At 40.5% G+C, this 18,910-nt stretch overlaps 1 protein-coding gene across 4 annotated transcripts in view; it reads left to right on the top strand.

Annotated features, from left to right (window-relative positions):
* Positions 1 to 18,910, top strand: part of AKAP6 (A-kinase anchoring protein 6) — a 584,567-nt gene that overhangs the window by 283,029 nt on the left and 282,628 nt on the right. For all 4 annotated transcript variants that reach the window (XM_073895064.1, XM_073895063.1, XM_073895065.1 and 1 more), the window contains one exon: positions 9,032 to 10,798. In XM_073895064.1, coding sequence (XP_073751165.1) covers positions 9,032 to 10,798 — 1,767 coding nt within the window. The remainder of the gene's footprint in view (positions 1 to 9,031; positions 10,799 to 18,910) is intronic.

The raw sequence follows: 18,910 nt of genomic DNA on the forward strand, positions 1-18,910 counted from the left end.
GTTGTTGTCACTTTTGATGCATGGCTTAAGAATGAATACTGTGGGGGCACCTGGGTGTCTCAGTCGATTAAGCATCAGACTCTTGATTTCAGCTCAGGTCATGATCTTGGGGTTGTGAGACTGAGCCTTGTGTCAGGCTCCACACTCAGCATGGAGTCTGCTTGTCCCTCTTCCTCTCACTCTGCACCTCCTTCCCACTCCTGCTTGCACTCTCTCTCTCAAATAAATAAATAAATAAATAAAATCTTAAAAGAAAAAAGAATGAACACAGTGAATTTGAATCCATATGAACTCTCCTAATCCCACATAAAATTGACATTATAGGAGCAAAGCATTGTGCTAATTAAGCAAGAGCTGTGTGTGTGTGTGTGTGTGTGTGTGTGTGTGTGTGTGTGTGTGTGTGTGTAGATAGCTAGATAGATATGGTATATAGAATCATAGAGTGTGTGTGTGTGTATATATAGTCCCTTGGCTCTTGATATCCACATTCATGCCCTACCCTTGGTTTTGTGGAAAATATATATTGTAGAAGTTTATAAAATATATATTGTAGAAGTTTACAATATATATTGTGGAAGTTTATTTATATAAATAAATAAGATTAAAAGGCCTTACAATGAGTGTTGCATAATTCAGTATTAATTAATGTTTCAGTGGCTCCAACATTTTCAACAACACGAAATAAATCTGTGCCTATTCTCATAAATGATTTATACTTGTTAATTATTGTTTTCATAATAATGATGCTCTTGCTTCAGCAAATTCCCCATAGGCCCTGGAAGTTTATGAGAATCAAAAGCTACTGGGCTCACTTCTAGCTTTATGTTCTTTGTTTTCATTTGGCTTTTCCTGTTACTGTGGCAGTGAGGGAGGTGATACAGACTTTGGTAGAGTCCTTTTTTTAATCATAGAATGAATACGTAGGTGTGTGTGTGTTAGTGCCCAGATGCCATTCCTGCCACATGGGATCCTTAGAGGGGCCCTGACTGGGGCCCTTGTGGTCCTGGGAGACTACAAAGAATCCCAAACTGTCCAACTCTATCCTAAATGTGGTATTCCTGAGGTGTACGCCGATGAGGTAGAGATGAGAACTGGGAAAGATAGATCTAAATTCTGAAGAGCTCCTTCTTTAGATATCTACCTGCCATCCCCAATCTATACATATTTTTGTTGTTGTTAGTGTTCCTCCTTATGTGTCCTGCTGGCTCTGTCCAACATCCAGTATGATCAGTCATCAGATCTGCCCACTTTCTACTCCTAGAGGGGGGCATAAGAAATCACTGGAGAAAACCAGTTCATTTTACATATTTATTCATTAAATAACCATTTGCTGATCACCAACTCTTTGTTGTAGAGCAGGAGATATAGCAATATGCTAGGGTTTATTGTTATCATTGTTGTTGTTTTGTGGAATACGTTCATCATGCACTGATTTGAACTTGTGTTATTCAAGATATGGTAGCCCAGGTAACGATGAAAAGCCATTGAGGCTAACTAATTGTCATTGGCCACTGCTCTATGTTTCGAGTTTATATTAAGTAGTGTCCATGATGGTTCTTACAATGTGAGCTCAACAGTTATTTACAGATTGGATTGGAAACAATTTTGTGCATTTTCATATTTGAAATTGTTTAGTTCTGTCATAAATATGCAAGAATATGTTGAATGAAGGGTAAAAGAACAGTGGATTCTTAGCCATCTGCTTTGTGGATATTTTTCTATGAATTAAAACACTTGTTTCCATTACCATCCTTCCTAAAGCTATGGAAACCTTATCCTATTTGTGCCCCTAGTGTGACTCCATGAGAACATTTCAAAGACTGCTTGGTTGTATTTGTTTTTGCCAGTAAGCACATGGGATTGTGGAAAACAGGAAGGGAATTAGGATAAAATTCTAAGCTTTATCAGAATACATTAAGCTATTAAAGATTTATAGAATGAAGAGGGAAATGGCATAAAACAGGCTGATAAACTGAAATCGTAGATGTCCTTCCAGTGAAAATGAATTCATTTTCTCTTTTTGTAAGTTAGTTGAGTTCCTGAGCACATTAAAGAATGAGTTGGAAAGTTGAAAAAAGGGCAAGTTCTCTCTCTCTCTTTGCAAAAACAAAATGCATGTTTAGTTCTTTTATTTAAATATGACGCAGACCATATTTTGTAAGCAAATTAGGAAATGTTTTGCTAAAGCAAAACCAACCAACTAAACAAATAAAAAAATAGGGCAAAGCTCAACATTGTGTAAAAAATGTGTTGTACTGAAATTTTTCATATTTCAGATACTTTGATAAATACTTTATATTTATTGTTTCATTTAGTAAGGAGCATAAAAGATATTAAAAATAGTTCCATTTTATAGATGGAAAAACTGAATCTGAGAGAGGTTAAGTGACTACCTGAGGACATAAATCTAGGAATAATTAAATAGAACAAACAAACCCAGCTCTTAATCGAGCTCTATTGTAATAATAGTAGTTCTTTCCTCCTCTCCTCTGCCCCCCCTTCCTTCCTGCTTTCCTTTCTATCTCCCCTAAATATTTACTGATTTCCTACTATATATATTAGACACTAGGCATTCAAAGATGAATAATAATACATCTTAGGAATCACCTTCATATTTTTGTTAGATCCTCAAAACAGTTCTGGGAGGTAGGCAGGGAAGGTGCTGGTATTCTTATTTCACAGATGATATTGGTAATAGGACTGAGGTTGAGAGAGGTAAAATCACACAGGTAGTGATAACTATTAATAATATGAACACAATAGCAAACGGTGATTAAAAACTTACCATATGCCGGATGGTATGGTAAGTAAGCACTTTGCCCACATGATACTTACCCTCTCTGTGGGAATGCATTTGTCTTTCTAGAGCACGTACCCGAAGCACTTTCTGTGTTCTTCTACTAGCCCTTGTCATAGGTCCATTTATATCATGACAGAGTACATGCTAGATTCGAACTGCATGAGTGTTGGTACCAGATTAGAATCATCTCTATCTCCCATAGCACCTTGTTTGTATCACTGTAAATTAAAATCTCATAAGTTGAATTGAATTAAATAATGCAGATAATCACTGCTTTAGGGATAGAAGAGGGAGATACAATTTCAGGTTGGTGGACTAGGATTTATCTTGGAAATTATACATTTGACTTATAATTTTAGCCTGTAGAAAATGGAGATTCTTAAAAATAATGACTATAGTATAAATAAAACATATCAAAATATTTTTGTGTATTTTCCCCTTGCCTATCAGAAAGTAAACTTTGCTTTGCTTTCCATTTTCCTATCATTACTTGCTCCTCTCAGTCTACTGCTGCTCTCCAGAACATATTCAGAACCATAGAATCCCAAGATGGTAGGCCTAAAAGGAATCTGATCAAGAATCTAGTTCATGTGGTCTAAAGACTCGGGGGGGGGGGGTGGCATTCTGGTAAGAGGTCTGTGAATATATATGTTAGTGGTTGAAATGTAACAAACACCATGTAGTGAGATTAGGGGAGGAAGGGGTGGGGGGCATACAAAATTTTTTACTGTACCCATGATTAAAACAGTAAAATTCTATTTCCAACTCTCTTCTCAGTAAGAACACTAAGTCAGTGTACAAAACTGACCTTGAAGTAACAGTGAACACCAATAGAACTTTGGGGGCATTTTAATAGGGAGATCTTCAAGTCTCTAAATTATGAATATTATCTCATATTCGTTGGTAGCAAAATGTAGTGTTAAAAAAAGAAAGATCTAAGAAGACATTTGGAACTAGAGCTTCAGTTAACTTAATTATGGGTGAGGAACAAAGCAAAACTTTTGTTTCAAATTGGCGGGGGGGAAGAGTTTCCTTGATGTCTCAGAGAAGATTGAAGCCAGCAATAAAGTGAATAAATTACCATCTCCATAAAACATAAGCTTCATCTGAGAAACTGCTTCATAACATATTAAATTGAGGTACATTTGAGTTGAGACATTGCTAGGCAGCCATGACACAGCTAATGGCACTACACAATTAAATGTGATATTTCTGAAGTTAAAAAGCACTGTAAAAACAATGTGCACTCTTCCTCACCTCTCTACCCACCTGAGACTATTACTTACATGCATTAGAAAACTGTCTGGGACAGTGGTCCAGAACAAAGCCACGGGGCTAAAAATATTAGTATTACCAAGCAATATTTTAAGAAATGAAACTCATTATTCATCTCCTCTGAGATACTTCAGGGAACTTTCTTTTTTAAAAATTGCATGGTGAAATCTAGAAAAGGTACTTTGGAAGAATGTTCTTAATAACAAACTGTTAAAAACAATGCATGGGTAGATGCTTATCATTTGGTCTTTAGGATATGAAATGGATATGCTGTGTGCTGTTCTTTGTTTTGTTTTTCAGGGAGGGATTTTTTCCACATTAAAAATGCAGTCTTATTAAAAATAGTTACCCCTGAGTGATAGTCAGCCATGTACAGAAATAGTTGGCCTGGTTGGGAACAGGATGGGAGAGGGGTCCCTTTGGGGCACCAAGTGTTTTTGAGTATGGTATTTTCTTTCCCAAACAAAGGACTGGCTAGGGAAGGGATCTTCAGGGGAAGACTTAGCCATACCCTATTATCTGAAATGTAGTCTCACACCATGTATTCATCTAATATCTTTTATTGAGTACCAGTTATTTTCAAGCCTAACAGTATTCCTGATCTTAGGAGTCTGTGACCATCACAGTGGACACCAAATACTTTCCCAGGGCTATAGAAACAGGTGACTGACACTTGTAGGGGTCTAATTTTTACCTGAACTCTCAAATTTCTTTTTCTCTACCCATCATAGAAACACTTTTACTTAAAACCTCTTTCACCTTACCTAAGTAGCTGCAGTGCTGTACTTTTATGATAAAAATGATAGAAAATAATGCAAATTTCAACTAGCTAGTAATTTATTTATTTATTTATTGTTTTGTTTTTCTTTTCTTTTTTTATTATTATGTTCAGTTAGCCAACATACAGTACATCATTAGTTTTTGATGTAGTGTTCAACAATTCATTAGTTGCGTATATCACCCAGTGTTCATCACATCACATGCCCTCCTTAATGCCCTAGTTAGTAATTTAAATACCAACTTAAGGGATAGCTTGGGAACTTAACCATCATTTATAATAGTGGTTGTGTGAAGGAATAGGTTCTGAGTACTGAACAACCAAATTTAAAAATTTAAATAAATACAACCTGCTTTTAAATAAGAGGTTCCATATTACTCTCTTAAAAATTGCATAAAGTGTGGCTTTTGTTTGGCTGGCTCATTCCTTGGTGGTTTGGGCTTCTGACTTTGTTATTTAAAGAGTTTGGTCCAGGTATGAAGCATAAAAGCCACACAATTCCATTTAGATAATTTTTATTGAGATTGGCAGTTAATATTAGTTTCCCATTTTTGTGATGTGTAATTTAGCATAGGGATACCTCTCATTTTGATGAAACTTGCCCCCTCAATATACTTGATTAGTAAAAATAATAATATAATAAGTGATAAGAGTGAACATTCATTGAGCACCTATTCATGTTATTAACTCCTTTAAGACTCACAACAGCCCTTGACATGGCTTGTCATTTGCTTTTTACAAATGAAGGAAATGAGGTTTAGTGACATCAGGCTACTGGCTCATGGCCACATTGGACTCTGAAACTTGGGCTTTTAATCACTAGAGTCAACTAAAACTACATAATCAGAGGAAGAAATTACATGAAGTCATAGAGTTACATTCCGAAACATCCTCATTCATGCATTCATTCATTTATCCAACAGATACATCTGTGATTGCTTACTCTGTGCATACCACCATGCTAAGTGTTGCAAGTGTTCTGTTGAGTCAGCCATTTTCTATGTGATTCATACTCCTGTGGTGCTTAACACCAATGGGAGAAACAAATATCAAGTAATCACAATAGTATTTATTTACAGATTGAGGTAAATGCTAAGAGTAAAAACAACATAGTTTTATTTTTTTTATTTTATTATGTTATGATAATTACCGTACATTACATCATTAGTTTTTGATGTAGTGTTCCATGATTCATTGTTTGCACATAACAGCCGGTGCTCCATTCAGTAATGCCCTCTTTAATACCCATCCCCAGGCTAACCCATGCCCCCACCCCCTCCCCTCTAGAACCCTCAGTTTGTTTCTCAGAGTCCATAGTCTCTCATGGTTCGTCTCCCCCTCCAATTTCCCCCCCTTCATTTTTCCCTTTCTGCTATCTTCTTCTTCTTCTTTTTTTTTAACATATAATGTATTATTTGTTTCAGGGGTACAGGTCTGTGATTCAACAGTCTGACACAATTCACAGTGCTCACCATAGCACATACCCTTCCCAATGTCTATCACCCAGCCACCCCATCTCTCCCACCCCCCACCACTCCAGCAACCTTCAGTTTGTTCCTGAGATTAAGAATTCCTCATATCAGTGAGATCATTTTTCTTATAAGCTCTCATAAAACTATGTTGGTCCAATGAACAACATAGTTTTATGAGAGCTTATAAGAAAAAAATTCTGACTTAGGTGGGAGTTTGGAATGTTGAAGAAGTTAAGTTTGATCTGAGGCCTGAGGGGTAAGTAAGAGTAAACTCGTTAAGGGATGTTGTAAGTGGGAAGCTTTCTTGACAGAGGGGAAATAGCATGTGCAAAAGCCCTGAGGCAGAAGGAACTCGTTATTCAAAAACTGTAAGGAGAACACTGTGGCTGGGTGTAGCCAGGGAGGAGAGAGTGGCTTGAGAGAGGCCTCTACATGTTCTTAGAAGGGTTGGGGTTTTTAACCTAGCAGCAGGAAGTTAATAAAGGACTTTAAGTATCATGTTTGTAATTTGTAAAGGGGCAGAGGGAGAAGGAGAGAGAGAGAATCCCAAGCAGACTCCTCACTGAGCATGGAGCCCAACACGGGGCTCGATCTTACCACCCTGAGCCAAAACTAAGATTTGGACGCTTAACTGATTGTGCCACCCAGGTACCCCAAAGTTACTTTTTACAATGTGGCAATATGGAGAACAAACTGGAGGAGGGGTTATGTCTGTTCAAAATCATAATCAGTGCATCAGAGAAATTTATTATACAAAGGTCAGAGTGTGGACTCTGGGTCAGAAAGCCTCCATTTAAGGCCTACTTTGGCCCCTAGACACGAGGCCATATGCTAGTTATGTACCTTCTTTTGGCTTAGGCTCCTCTAATATGTCCCCTATAAAACAGAGACAATAGTGCAGACCCCAGAAGAAAGTTATTGTGAAGATTAAATGAAAAAGTAATGATAGTGGGGTGCCTGGGTGGCTCAGTCATTAAGCGTCTGCCTTCAGCTCAGGTCATGATCCCAGGGTCCTGGGATCGAGCCCCGTACTGGGCTCCAGCCCCCCATTGGGCTCCCTGCTCCGCGGGAAGCCTGCTTCTCCCTCTCCCACTCCCCCTGCTTGTGTTCCTGTTCTTGCTATCTCTCTCTGTCAAATAAATAAATAAAATCTTAAAAAAAAATTAATAGTAGTAATCAACCATCCCCATTTATACATGAGGAAACTGAGGTTTAGAAAAGTTAAATGAAGCTTATTATTATTATTCTTTATCTGGATATTGTGGATTACCAGTGAGGGAAGTAGGAGATAAAGGCAAGGTGAAGGTGTGAAGGGAGAGAAAATTTCCAAAAGCAAAATGAACAAATGAACAAAAACCCAGTGTGAGGTCCCAGAGTGGCCAGATCTTGGGATAACCTGGCTGAAAGACACAGGGTTCAGCAACCACATGCCTTCTGGCTTCAGTTTGCTCACCCACTTCCTCCTCCAGTAGAAGAGAGGTCTGGGGATATAACGACCCTGCACTTTTCACTTTCCTTCCTTCATCTCCTAAGGGGCTAGATCAGATCAGGATCTCCTTAGCTGGTAGGCATAAAAGGATTCCAGGGCCCTTCTGTCTTAAACAAATCGTCAATCAAAAATCTCCCCATTTGTTGTGTGATACCAGAAACTGCATTAGTGATGAGCGCCTGAGAGTCTCAGTCAGTTAAGCAGCCAACTCTTGATTTCGGCTCAGGTCATGATCTCAGAGTCCTGGGATCCAGCCCTGAGTCGGGCTCCATGCTCAGTGGGGAGTCAGCTTGAGGGTTCTCTCTCTCTCCCTCTGCCTCCTCCTCTCAAATAAATAAATCTTAAAAAAAGAAACTGCATTAGTGATGAGACAAAAGCCTTCATCACATAATCAAAGATTAAAAATTAAAAATACTTACCTGTAAAGCTATTTTTTAGCACAGGGGGATTTCAAATCAAACTGGCCTATCTTGAATTATAAATAACAAGGGAGGGAGGCAGTTGGTATGTAATATACACAAATGGAAGTGGGGGAGAAAAATGTGTGCAAAGAGAGGGGACAGGGACTAAGATGGTAAGTTTTGATATTCATTACTTTTCTCCAGGGTTACCTGTGTTTATCTTCAAAAGGGTGGGTACAAAGAGAAGCTGGTTCTGAACTGTTTCTGTGAGGTATGCAAATTCTGTAGTTCACCTTCCTGTGATTTGTGAATAAAAAGTTAACATGACAGACTTAGTGTAATTAATTATACCACTTAAACGTGTTTATTGAGCATCTTCTATAAGCTAGCCACTGTGGTCGGTGCTGGAGTGATAGCAATATGCAAAGCAGATGTTCATGGAGATTTTACTTTTATATTACTTTGTTCACAGAATTTTATTACTTAAGGCATCACACTAGAAATGCTTATTAAATGAACTATGGGCTATTTTAAAATGGAAAGTTAAGGCAAGAATGGATATTTCTGGCTCATCCTTGACCATTTCTATCAAGCCTCTATTCTCCAGGTTAAAGAAAAATCCCAAAATGTTTAAGAACAGGATACTATAGAAAGCAATATAATTGATTAATACGCCTTTCTGTATGTTAAACCAGAAGCAATTGAGACTGCTGCATTTTTGTCCTTTACGGTGGCCTCTGCTGAGATTTCATTTGAATAGCAGTTGGGTGTAATTGATGTTGCATTTACTGAAACTGTTGCCCTTGTCTGTTTCAGGGCCGGCTTGATTCTCTAACAGAAGTGGATGACTCAGGACAGTTAACTATCAAATGCTCTCAAAATTACTTGTCTCTGGATTGTGGTATTACTGCTTTCGAACTGTCTGACTACAGTCCAAGTGAGGATTTGCTTGGTGGTCTGGGTGACATGACCTCTAGCCAGGTCAAGACCAAACCCTTTGACTCTTGGAGCTACAGTGAGATGGAAAAGGAGTTCCCCGAGCTCATCCGAAGTGTTGGGTTACTCACGGTGGTGACCGACCCCATCCCTTCCAACTGCAGTGAAGCAGTTAGTGAGGAGATATCTGAAGTACCTCTTTCAGCAGATGACAAAGGTGGATGTGAAGAAGACAGTGCTTTGACAGTCGAGGAGCCACCGGGCTTAATGCCCGGGACGTCATCTTCAGGGGAAGCTCTGACAAATGCCGATCAACTCCCTCCTGAGCCTGTGAAGCAAGAATCCAGTTCCTCCTTCCAACTTGGGACAAAGAACCAACAGCCTCTGCCTTGTGAAAATGCAACTCCTAAGCGATCCATCCGAGATTGCTTTAATTACAATGAGGACTCTCCCACGCAGCCCACATTGCCAAAAAGAGGGCTTTTCCTTAAAGAGGAAACTTTTAAGAATAATCTGAAAGGCACTGATGGAAAGAAGCAGATGGCTGATCTCAAGCCTGAGATGAGCAGAAGCACCCCCTCTCTGGTGGATCCTCCTGACAGATCCAAGCTTTGTCTGGTGTTACAGTCTTCCTACCCCAACAGCCCTTCTGCTGCCAGCCAGTCGTATGAGTGTTTGCACAAGGTGGGGGAGGGGAATCTTGAAAACACCGTCAAAAGTCACGTGAAGGAAATATCCTCCAGCCTGGGAAGGCTTAGTGACTGCCATAAAGAGAAACCTCGACTTAAAAAGCCACACAAGGCTCCAGAAGAGGTGCCTCTGTGCCGAACACCAAAACGCGGAGCGGGTTCAGGCAAGCAGGCTGAAAGCATGAGGAGCTCAGTCGTGCCCAATGGAATTCCTTCAGGTACTCCCAAGGCCATAGAGGGGCCAGAAACAGATTCCATTTCCACATCCTCACTCGAGCCATGTCATAAGAGGAATTGGAAGGCCAAATTGCCAGTGCAATCAGAAACATCCAGTTCACCACCTTTTACTCAAAGTAGCGAATCCTCTGTTGGCTCAGACAACGCCGTGTCTCCAGTACCCCTTCTTTCAAAAAACAAAAGCAAAAAAAGTTACTCCTCCTCCCCAAGTCACGTCACCAGGAACGGTCAGGTGGTGGAGGCCTGGTATGGCTCTGACGAATACCTAGCACTGCCCTCTCATCTGAAGCAGACCGAAGTCTTAGCGTTGAAGTTGGAGAACCTAACAAAGCTTCTGCCTCAGAAACCCAGAGGGGAAACCATCCAAAATATTGATGACTGGGAACTGTCTGAAATGAACTCGGATTCTGAGATCTATCCAACGTACCATGTCAAGAAGAAGCATACGAGGCTAGGCAGAGTGTCTCCGAGCTCATCCAGTGACATAGCCTCTTCCCTGGGGGAGAGCATGGAGTCTGGGCCCCTGAGTGAGATTCTTTCTGACGAGGAGTTGGGCATGCCTCTCTCTGGTATGAAAAAATACATCGATGAGAAGTCAGAGGGAGCTGCATCCTCTGAGAAAAATGAGAGCCATTCTGCCACAAAGTCTGCTTTAATTCAGAAACTGATGCAAGATATTCAACACCAAGACAACTATGAAGCCATATGGGAAAAAATAGAGGTAAGGTGTTCTTCTTAACTTGCAAGATTTCTTACCTGATCTTTGGAAGTGATGCTGGGAAAAGGTCAGTCCCTCCCTATCGTCATTATAAAAAGTGTTGCCATGTTTGATAAGCCTGATTCCTTAAAGGAAGAAAAGAAAAAACAATAATGATCACTGCATTGTGGCAGATTATGCATCATTAGGAACTACCCTTGTCAGTGCATTAGCTTGATGTGTCCCTGATTGGTGTAGGAATCTCTGTTGATATTGCTCACACCTAACATGGCTCCCGACGAATGGTGGGCCCCTTTGAGTGGAATGCAAAATACGGTAGAACAGTAGCCGTGCACACACCAGTACCTCAGGAATACATGAATAGAATATTGTCATCCTCACGGAGTTTTTGTTTGTTTGTTCTAACCCCAGAATAGCTTTCCATTCCCAATGTTAATTCCCTATAGAAATAGACCAGATATTTCTAATTTTGGGGGGGAAATCTTTATTTTTCTCCAATCTTTCTCCTTTTTGAGGCCCCTGGCTAATAACCATGCTTCCTATACTGTATACTGCCCATGGGCTCTGAGATGGGGAGTTGATATTTGGGATAAATCTGTACTTTTATCTTATTTATTTATTTTTTGACAGAGTGAGAGTGGGGGAATAGGATGGGGGGGCAGGGGGTAGGGGCAGAGGGAGAGGGAGAGAGAGAATCTTAAGCAGGCTACACGCCTAGCGCAGAGCCCAGTGTGGGGCTTGATCATGACCTGGGCCTAAATCAAGAGTCAGTTTGCTTAAGTGACTGAGCCACCCAGGCGCCCCAAATCTGTACTTTTAGAATGGATTATTAGATGAAATCCTTGAGGACAGCCATCAAAATTCTCAGGACTGAGTCCATAATTTAAGCTGTGATTTTAAGACACTAGGTTAAGTATTGTACACATAGACAGGCTAACCTGTAAGGAAGAAAAATGAAGGTGTGTAAAACCAAGGAAAAGTTAATGTCAGCATGTAATGGTAACATATATTAGTGATTATTTTTACTAAGAACTTATGTATCCAATTCTCACAACAACCCTAAAATTAACCCCATTGTATGGATAAGGAGACTGAGGCTGAGAGAGACCAGGTAGCCTGCTCTAGAGCCCATACTATTAACTAAATGTTCCCATGCCTTAGTAAGAAAGTGATCAATATATACTACATGTAAATACTGTAGTATTGTAAAAAAAATACATATATCAGTGGAGTCAGGATTTGCCTGGGAAGTTCTTGTGAAGTGCCATAACTTTGGTGGAGTTTTGAAGGGAATGCCAGGATTAAGACAGAGAGAAGAACAGTGGGTATTTCAGGCAGGAAGAGCATAAACCAAAACACAGAGGTGGGATCTGGGAATGATCATGTTTATGGGGGTGGGGGGTACAGAGAACTGTCCAGACTGGAAAGGCTGTGAGCAGAGAGCAGTGAAAGTTCCCATACATATAATAGACCTGGTGGCTACAAGGCCCTGAAGGCCAGTACAAGGCAGTTAGAATGTGTTCACCTGGCACCCATGGCAACTTCTCTGCAAGTGACTGAGACTAGTAATAAAACCCACAATAACTAATGCTTCTTGGGCTCTAATTTCATGCTTGGCTCTATGATAAGAGCTTCACAGGCCTTATTCTATTTAAGTCCTGCGGGGAGGTAGGACTTTTTCAGATGAAGAGGCGAAGGCAGAACAGGGTTAAGAAACTTGCTTTAGGCCTCACAGCTAGTAATCACAGAGTAAGAGTTTGAACCCAGGGCCAGGACACTGAAAGCAGAGTAGGTCATGGCTGCCGGTAACCTTTCTGGAAGATTTAGTTGACAGTAACAGGAAGGAGGTCATGACAGTTGTGATGGTGACCAGGGCAGAGAGAACTGGCCTGTGACAGCCAGTCTGAGGGACCGTGTGATGTGGGACAGGCATGGGTTGGGAGGGCTGTTGAAGGAAGCAGGATCCAGAAAACTGGGTCCAAGCATTGCTCAGTCATTAAAGCCTGGAGAAGCCCATGGCTAATCATGTTTTGTTCTGGGCCTTGTTTCTTCTTTTGTAAATAGAGATGTTTTAAGCAGAGGGTGGCCACAATACCAGCTTCCAGTGGTAGCATGTTTTGTTTCCATTATTATGCAAGGATGAAGCCAAGTGTCCAGCCTCTGGGGACTGGTGTATCTTTAATAGAAGAAAACGTTTGGATGGGTAGCTGGCTAGAGGTGGAGGGGAGGCGGGTAATTAAAAAAATTGATACATTGATATTGATCATATGATAGAACTGTTAAGAGGAAGTGTCTTGTAGGCAGTTGGAAACACTGTCCTGGAGTTGGGATATGAAATAAAGGCTAAATGAAGATTAAGCCCCTTGGTCAGTCCAACCTCCCTTTATCACTTCAGTGGGGCAGCTGCCAACCCCCAGGTCAGCTGACCTTGGATATCACACTCTAGCTTTGATCTACCTGTAGTGACCCAGAGAACCTATTCTACCTGCAAATAGAACATAATAAGAGAAGGTGTTATTTAACATCTTCTTTGCATCAGGCATCTACTAGGCACTTTACCTGCAGGAATTTTCTCATAGGATTCTCAAACAGTGCTACAAGGTAGGTTTTATTATCCAAAATGGACGACTTCTCTCCCCCCTCCAGTGTTCCCACTCTGGTGCTAGCCTCCTGACTGGTCTCTCTGCTCCCATCCTGCTCCTGTTACAGTCTATTTCTAACACAGCAGCCAGAATGATCCTTTTGAGACATAAATCAGATCATATCACCCCTCTGCTCAAAACCCTGCAACAGCTCCTGTTGCATTCAGAGGCCCTACAAAGACTGTTCCCTTGACTTCCTCTCTGACCTGATTTCTACCTGCTCTTCCTCATGCTTACCTCACCCCATTCCCACCAGCCTCTGCTGTTTCTAGAACAAGCTGGGCATGCCCATGCCTTTAGGATCTTTGTCAGTTCTCTCTGCCTGCACTCTTTCCAACAGATGCTCTTATTTCTAATTTTTTTAACCTCTTTTGAGCCTGCTGAAATGTTAACTTCTTAGGGAAGCCTACTCTGACCACCTTTTAAAAGAAATAACCCATGGGGCGTCTGGGTGGCTCAGTCATTTAGGTGTCTGACCCTTGGTTTCCACTCAGGTCATGATCTCAGGGTTGTAAGATCAGCATTCTCTCTCTCTCTCCCCCTCTCTCTGCCCCATCTCTCTAAAATAAATACATGTATCTTTAAAAAAAATAAAAGGTATAACCTGAACCCTTTTTGTTTTTTCTACAGTTCTCACTGTATTCTGTCATTTTATATAATTCTATTGAGTATGCTTATTGTTTTAGTATGTTTACTATTTCCCCCTGCGAGTATGGGAGCTCTGTGAGGGAATGAATGTTTATCTGTTTAGTTTGCTAATGAATCTAATGTACCTCTAATGGTGCCTGGCACATAATAAGTGTTCAGGAAAGACTGTTGAATGAACGAATGAATCCCCATTTTAGAATAGATGAAACCGAGTGCAGAGAGATGAAATCACTTTTCCTAGGCTGCCCAGCTAATAAGTCACGTGCTCCATGTGCTTTACCCTTTGCACTAGGTAAAGTCTTGAGAATAGATGAATTCCTTGAGAGAATGAGGAAAGATGGAGAAAAGAGGGGTGGGAACTGAGACTTAAGTTGTAGCCCAGTTATGAGGCAGGAACAAGGAAGAGGTCCACTCAACAGAGAGGATTCTTGGGTGTTAAGTAAATGGGGGGAGAAGAGATGTAAGATGGACATTAGCTTTGTTCTCTGCAAAAGGGAGATGGAGAAGAATAAGAACAAAGAAAAAGAAGCAAGCTTTAGATTTGGTTGAGACAGTCAATGAGAGCCGTAGAGAAAAATGGACTCAATGAAAGAGGTGGAGGTAGAAGCTGGATTATAGATGATTAAGAATTGAGAGAATCATTCATAGCTCAAGGAATTGGGTTGAGAGAGCAATATGAGGCAAAGGGTGATTAGAAAAGATTAGAGAGTCTGAGGTGGCTGGGAAGAGTGTATACATGTGGCACACGCTGAGACAAGAAGGGAGGGAGTGTGGATCTCCATGGGAAGAATGTTGGCCTGATATGAAGAAGTTATAAAATACTGAAGAATACATCCTGCTTTCTGGATGTATCTCCAAATGGAGAGTGGTGTGTTTCCTCCTCCCTTCATGAACCAAGTTCTCCCGTCTTCTCTGAGTCACACAGAATACAAGGTAGAAGGTATGTAAAAGCCCACTATCACATTAGGGACTTTATGGGGCTGTGATAGAATCCCTGGGATTACACCTGAGTGACAAGTGTCTTAGACACCTTTTAGGTTCCCATCATTCCCCACCCCTCACATTGGAGTCTTTCTTACAGTGGGCTGGTTTTGTGAATGTGAAAAGATTTCTGTATAATTTTTTTATTCTGTAGGAAAATTAATTTCTTTGAATATATAATATATTCACAAGGCTTAAAAACATATATGTTTAAAAATATCCAGGGGTACCTGGGTGGCTCAGTTGGTTAAGTGTCTGCCTTCGGCTCAGGTCATGATTCCAGGGTCCTGGGATTAAGCCTCGTGTCAGGCTCCTTGCTCTGTGGGGAGCCTGCTTCTCCCTCTCCCTATGCTGCTCCCCCTGCTTGCGCTCTCTCTCTCTCCTGTCAAAGAAATAAGTAAAATCTTTAGAATAAATAAAATAAAGATTTGATTTATTTTGGAGAGAGAGAGCATGTGCGGGGGGGGAGGGGCAGAGGGAGAGGGAGACTCTCACACTTGCTCTCTCTCAAGTAAATAAATAAAATATTTAAAAAATATCCAGTAAAAACCTTTGTCTCCTCCTTATTCCCCATGTTGGGGTCCCACCGCACTGAAGGTGATCACTGTTGTTTTAGTTTATATGTCCTGTAGGAAGTTCTTTACATATACACAAGCAAATGCAAACATATTTATTGAGCAATATTTTTAAACCTGAGAAACAAGTCACAGCCTATTCTTCTCTACAAATAAAAATTCCTCCATTAACTCTGTGAATTCCTAGGGGATGTTCCTTTCCCAATCTCTCAGTGGGAATTGAGGGGATTTTGCTCAAATATGGTTGATTTCCCAGAACCTGTTGTGTGGATGAAGTAATTGAGCATCTCAAATCTGAGTGTTCACCTCCAGTGGGGGCTTCTCAAGGCCTAAAATTAAAAGCAAAAATAGTCAAACCATTGAACTAGATCCATTTGTTGTGGAACAGTGAAGAAATGGGGTAAAAGCAATGAAGAGAAGGGAGGAGAGGGCATGTCTGGAGCAGATGAAATCAAACAGAATGATGAAAGATTAACTTAGTGCATGGTGTCTTACGTGCTGTAATAGGGATCGGCAAACTATAGCTTGCCCAGTGCCTAATTTTTTAAAGTAACATTTTCTTGAAACACAACTGTACTCATCATCACTGGCTGCTTTTGGCCCCAGTGACAGAAATGAGTCATTGTGACAGAGATGGATGGTTTGCAAATATTTACTATCTGTTACAGAAAAAAATTTGCTGACCCCTGCTCTAGAGTATGAAAGAAGGAAGGGAAATGATTTCTCATCACCATCTACTATGTGCCAGGTTCTGATATAGGTTCTTTCATTTAATTTATATGACAGCCCTATGAAAGAACTATTATTGGTCTTGTTTTACCAATGACAAATCTGGGGCTCCAATGCTAATGACTTGCCCAGGGTCACACTGCTGCTAGTGTAAGAGCTGGAATTCCAACTGAGATACCAGAACAGACTTGGTTTTCTCCTAAAGATATATTCCAGTGCCAGGGAAGTTAGACCATAATCACACATGCAGATCAAATCTATTTAGAAAGGCTACAAACCATTACTAGATTAGTAAATGAAGAGTGTGACTTCTTCCTCACGACCTGAATAGAAATGAACTGCCTAGCGAGTAGCCACCTGTCCAAGGTGAGTAATTACTGATGCCAGATTAATAGCTGTGTGATTCCTAGGGGGGCTGGCAGAATGCGTACAGCCTGGTGCCACCTCAGTGAAGCATCTCAGGAGATCTGTCCTTTGGGATATAGTGCGATGTCTACTTCTCACATCACAGGCTTCCTGCCCACACTAAGTTCTCAAAGCTCAGCCTGGAAGACATTACTCCATTAGGTTGGACTCATTGGTACTAAGTTGATGGATACATGACATAGCTGATTCCCTTTCTCTCCAGCAACCAATGTCTTCAAATGCCAGATTATGGCATCTCAACTATAGTTCAGTGACTCAGCTGTTGTTAGCATTTTGTCTTCAGGACATCTATAACCTGATTTTAAAAACTTCTTTGGTGCCAGCTAAGGATGTCTTTGCACATAAGTTATTTCAAATTCACTGCAGCAGATACTTAGCTGAGTGCTTGCTCTTTGTAACTAAACTATGTAAAATCACAGTCAAGTCTGTGGTAGCAGCACAAAGGCGGCTACCATTGCTGCTGGTAACTGGTTGATACCATCACGAGTAATGTGATTGTAGAGAGATTTGGTCCTGGGATTAACTTGGCACCGATTTCTTTTTCCAAGAGATAAAATGGGTCCAGAGAGAAGCTGTCCTATCTTTTACCCTCATTTTGACTTGGTATGTTGACTTGGTATGTTGACACACCAATGATACCACACTGATGATGATAATCATTGAAGAAGTAGCATGTTGTCCTGAGTTCTCTGCTTTTCCTTTTCTTTTTATCATTGTGATAATAGGCACATAGTGTAAAATTTGCCATTTTAACTGTTTTTAAGTGTCAATTCATTCTAAGTATATTCACATTGTTGGGGGCGCCAGGGTGGCTCAGTTGGTTAAGTGTCCGACTCTTGATTTCAGCTCAGGTCGTGATCTCAGGTTTGTGAGATTGAGCCCTGCATCAGGCTCCATTCTGGGCGTGGAGCCTGCTTAAGATTCTCTCTCTTTCCCTCTGCCCCTCCCACACCCCACTTGAGTGCACATGCTCTCTCTCTCTCTCAAAAAAAAACCCCAGTATATTCACATTGTTGTGAAACAGATCTCCCAAACTTTTCCAATCTGAAACTCTGTACCCACTAAACAGAAACTGCCCTTTCCTCCCTCTCCCCCAGTCCTGGTAACCACCAACCTACTCTCTGTTTTTATGAATTTGACTACTTTAGGTACCTCATGTAAGTAGAATTATACAGTATTTGTCTTTTTGTGACTGGTTTATTTCACATAGCGTAATGTCCTCAAGGTTCATCCATGTTGTAGCATGTGACAGGCTTCCTTTTTAAGGCTGAATAATAATCTATTGTGTGTCTATACCATATTTTGTTTTTCCGTTCATCTGTGGTTGGATATTTGGCTTGCTTCTGCCTCCTGGCTATTGTGAATAGCCCTGTTATGAACATAGGTGTGCAGATAATCTCTTTGAAACTTTTGAAACTCAGCTCTCAATTCTTTTGGGTATATATCTGGAAATGGGATTGATGGATCACATAGTAGTTCTATTTTTAATGTTTTGAGGAACCTCCATACCATTTCCCATAGCAGTTGCTCCATTTATAATCATACCAATAGTGTACAAGAGTTCCAATTTCTCCACATCCTTGCTGACTTTTTTTTTAAATAGTAACCATCCTAATGGGTGTGGGATAATATCTCATTGTGGTTTTGATTTACATTTCTCTGATGATTAGTATTGTTGAGGCATCTTTTCATTTGTTGGCCATCTGTATATCATCTCCGGAGGAATATTCAAGTTCTTTGTCCATTTTTAATTGGGCTATTCGATGTTTTGTTGTTCAGCTATAGGAGTTCTTTGTATATTCTTTGTATATCCCTTTATTATATATATGATTTGAAAAGATTTTCTCCCATTCTGTAGGTTGCCTTTCCACTCTCTTGGATGGGTCCTTTGATGCACAAAAGTTTTTAAGTGTGATAGAGTCCTGTTTGTCTATTTTTGCTTTTGTTTCCTGTGGTTTTGGTGTTATATCTAAGAAATCATTGCCAAGTTCAAAGACATGAAGATTTTCCTGTATGTTTTTTGTAGAAGTTTTACAGTTTTAGGTCTTTGAGTTCTCCTTTATTTTATCTCAATGTGATTCCTTCTCATCTTTTAAGGATCTCACCCCAGGCTT

The sequence above is a fragment of the Callorhinus ursinus genome, unplaced genomic scaffold (genome assembly GCF_003265705.2).
Source record: "Callorhinus ursinus isolate GAN/ISIS: 27379988/994484 unplaced genomic scaffold, GSC_fseal_2.0 scaffold8, whole genome shotgun sequence".
Classification (NCBI taxonomy): Eukaryota; Metazoa; Chordata; class Mammalia; order Carnivora; family Otariidae; genus Callorhinus; species Callorhinus ursinus.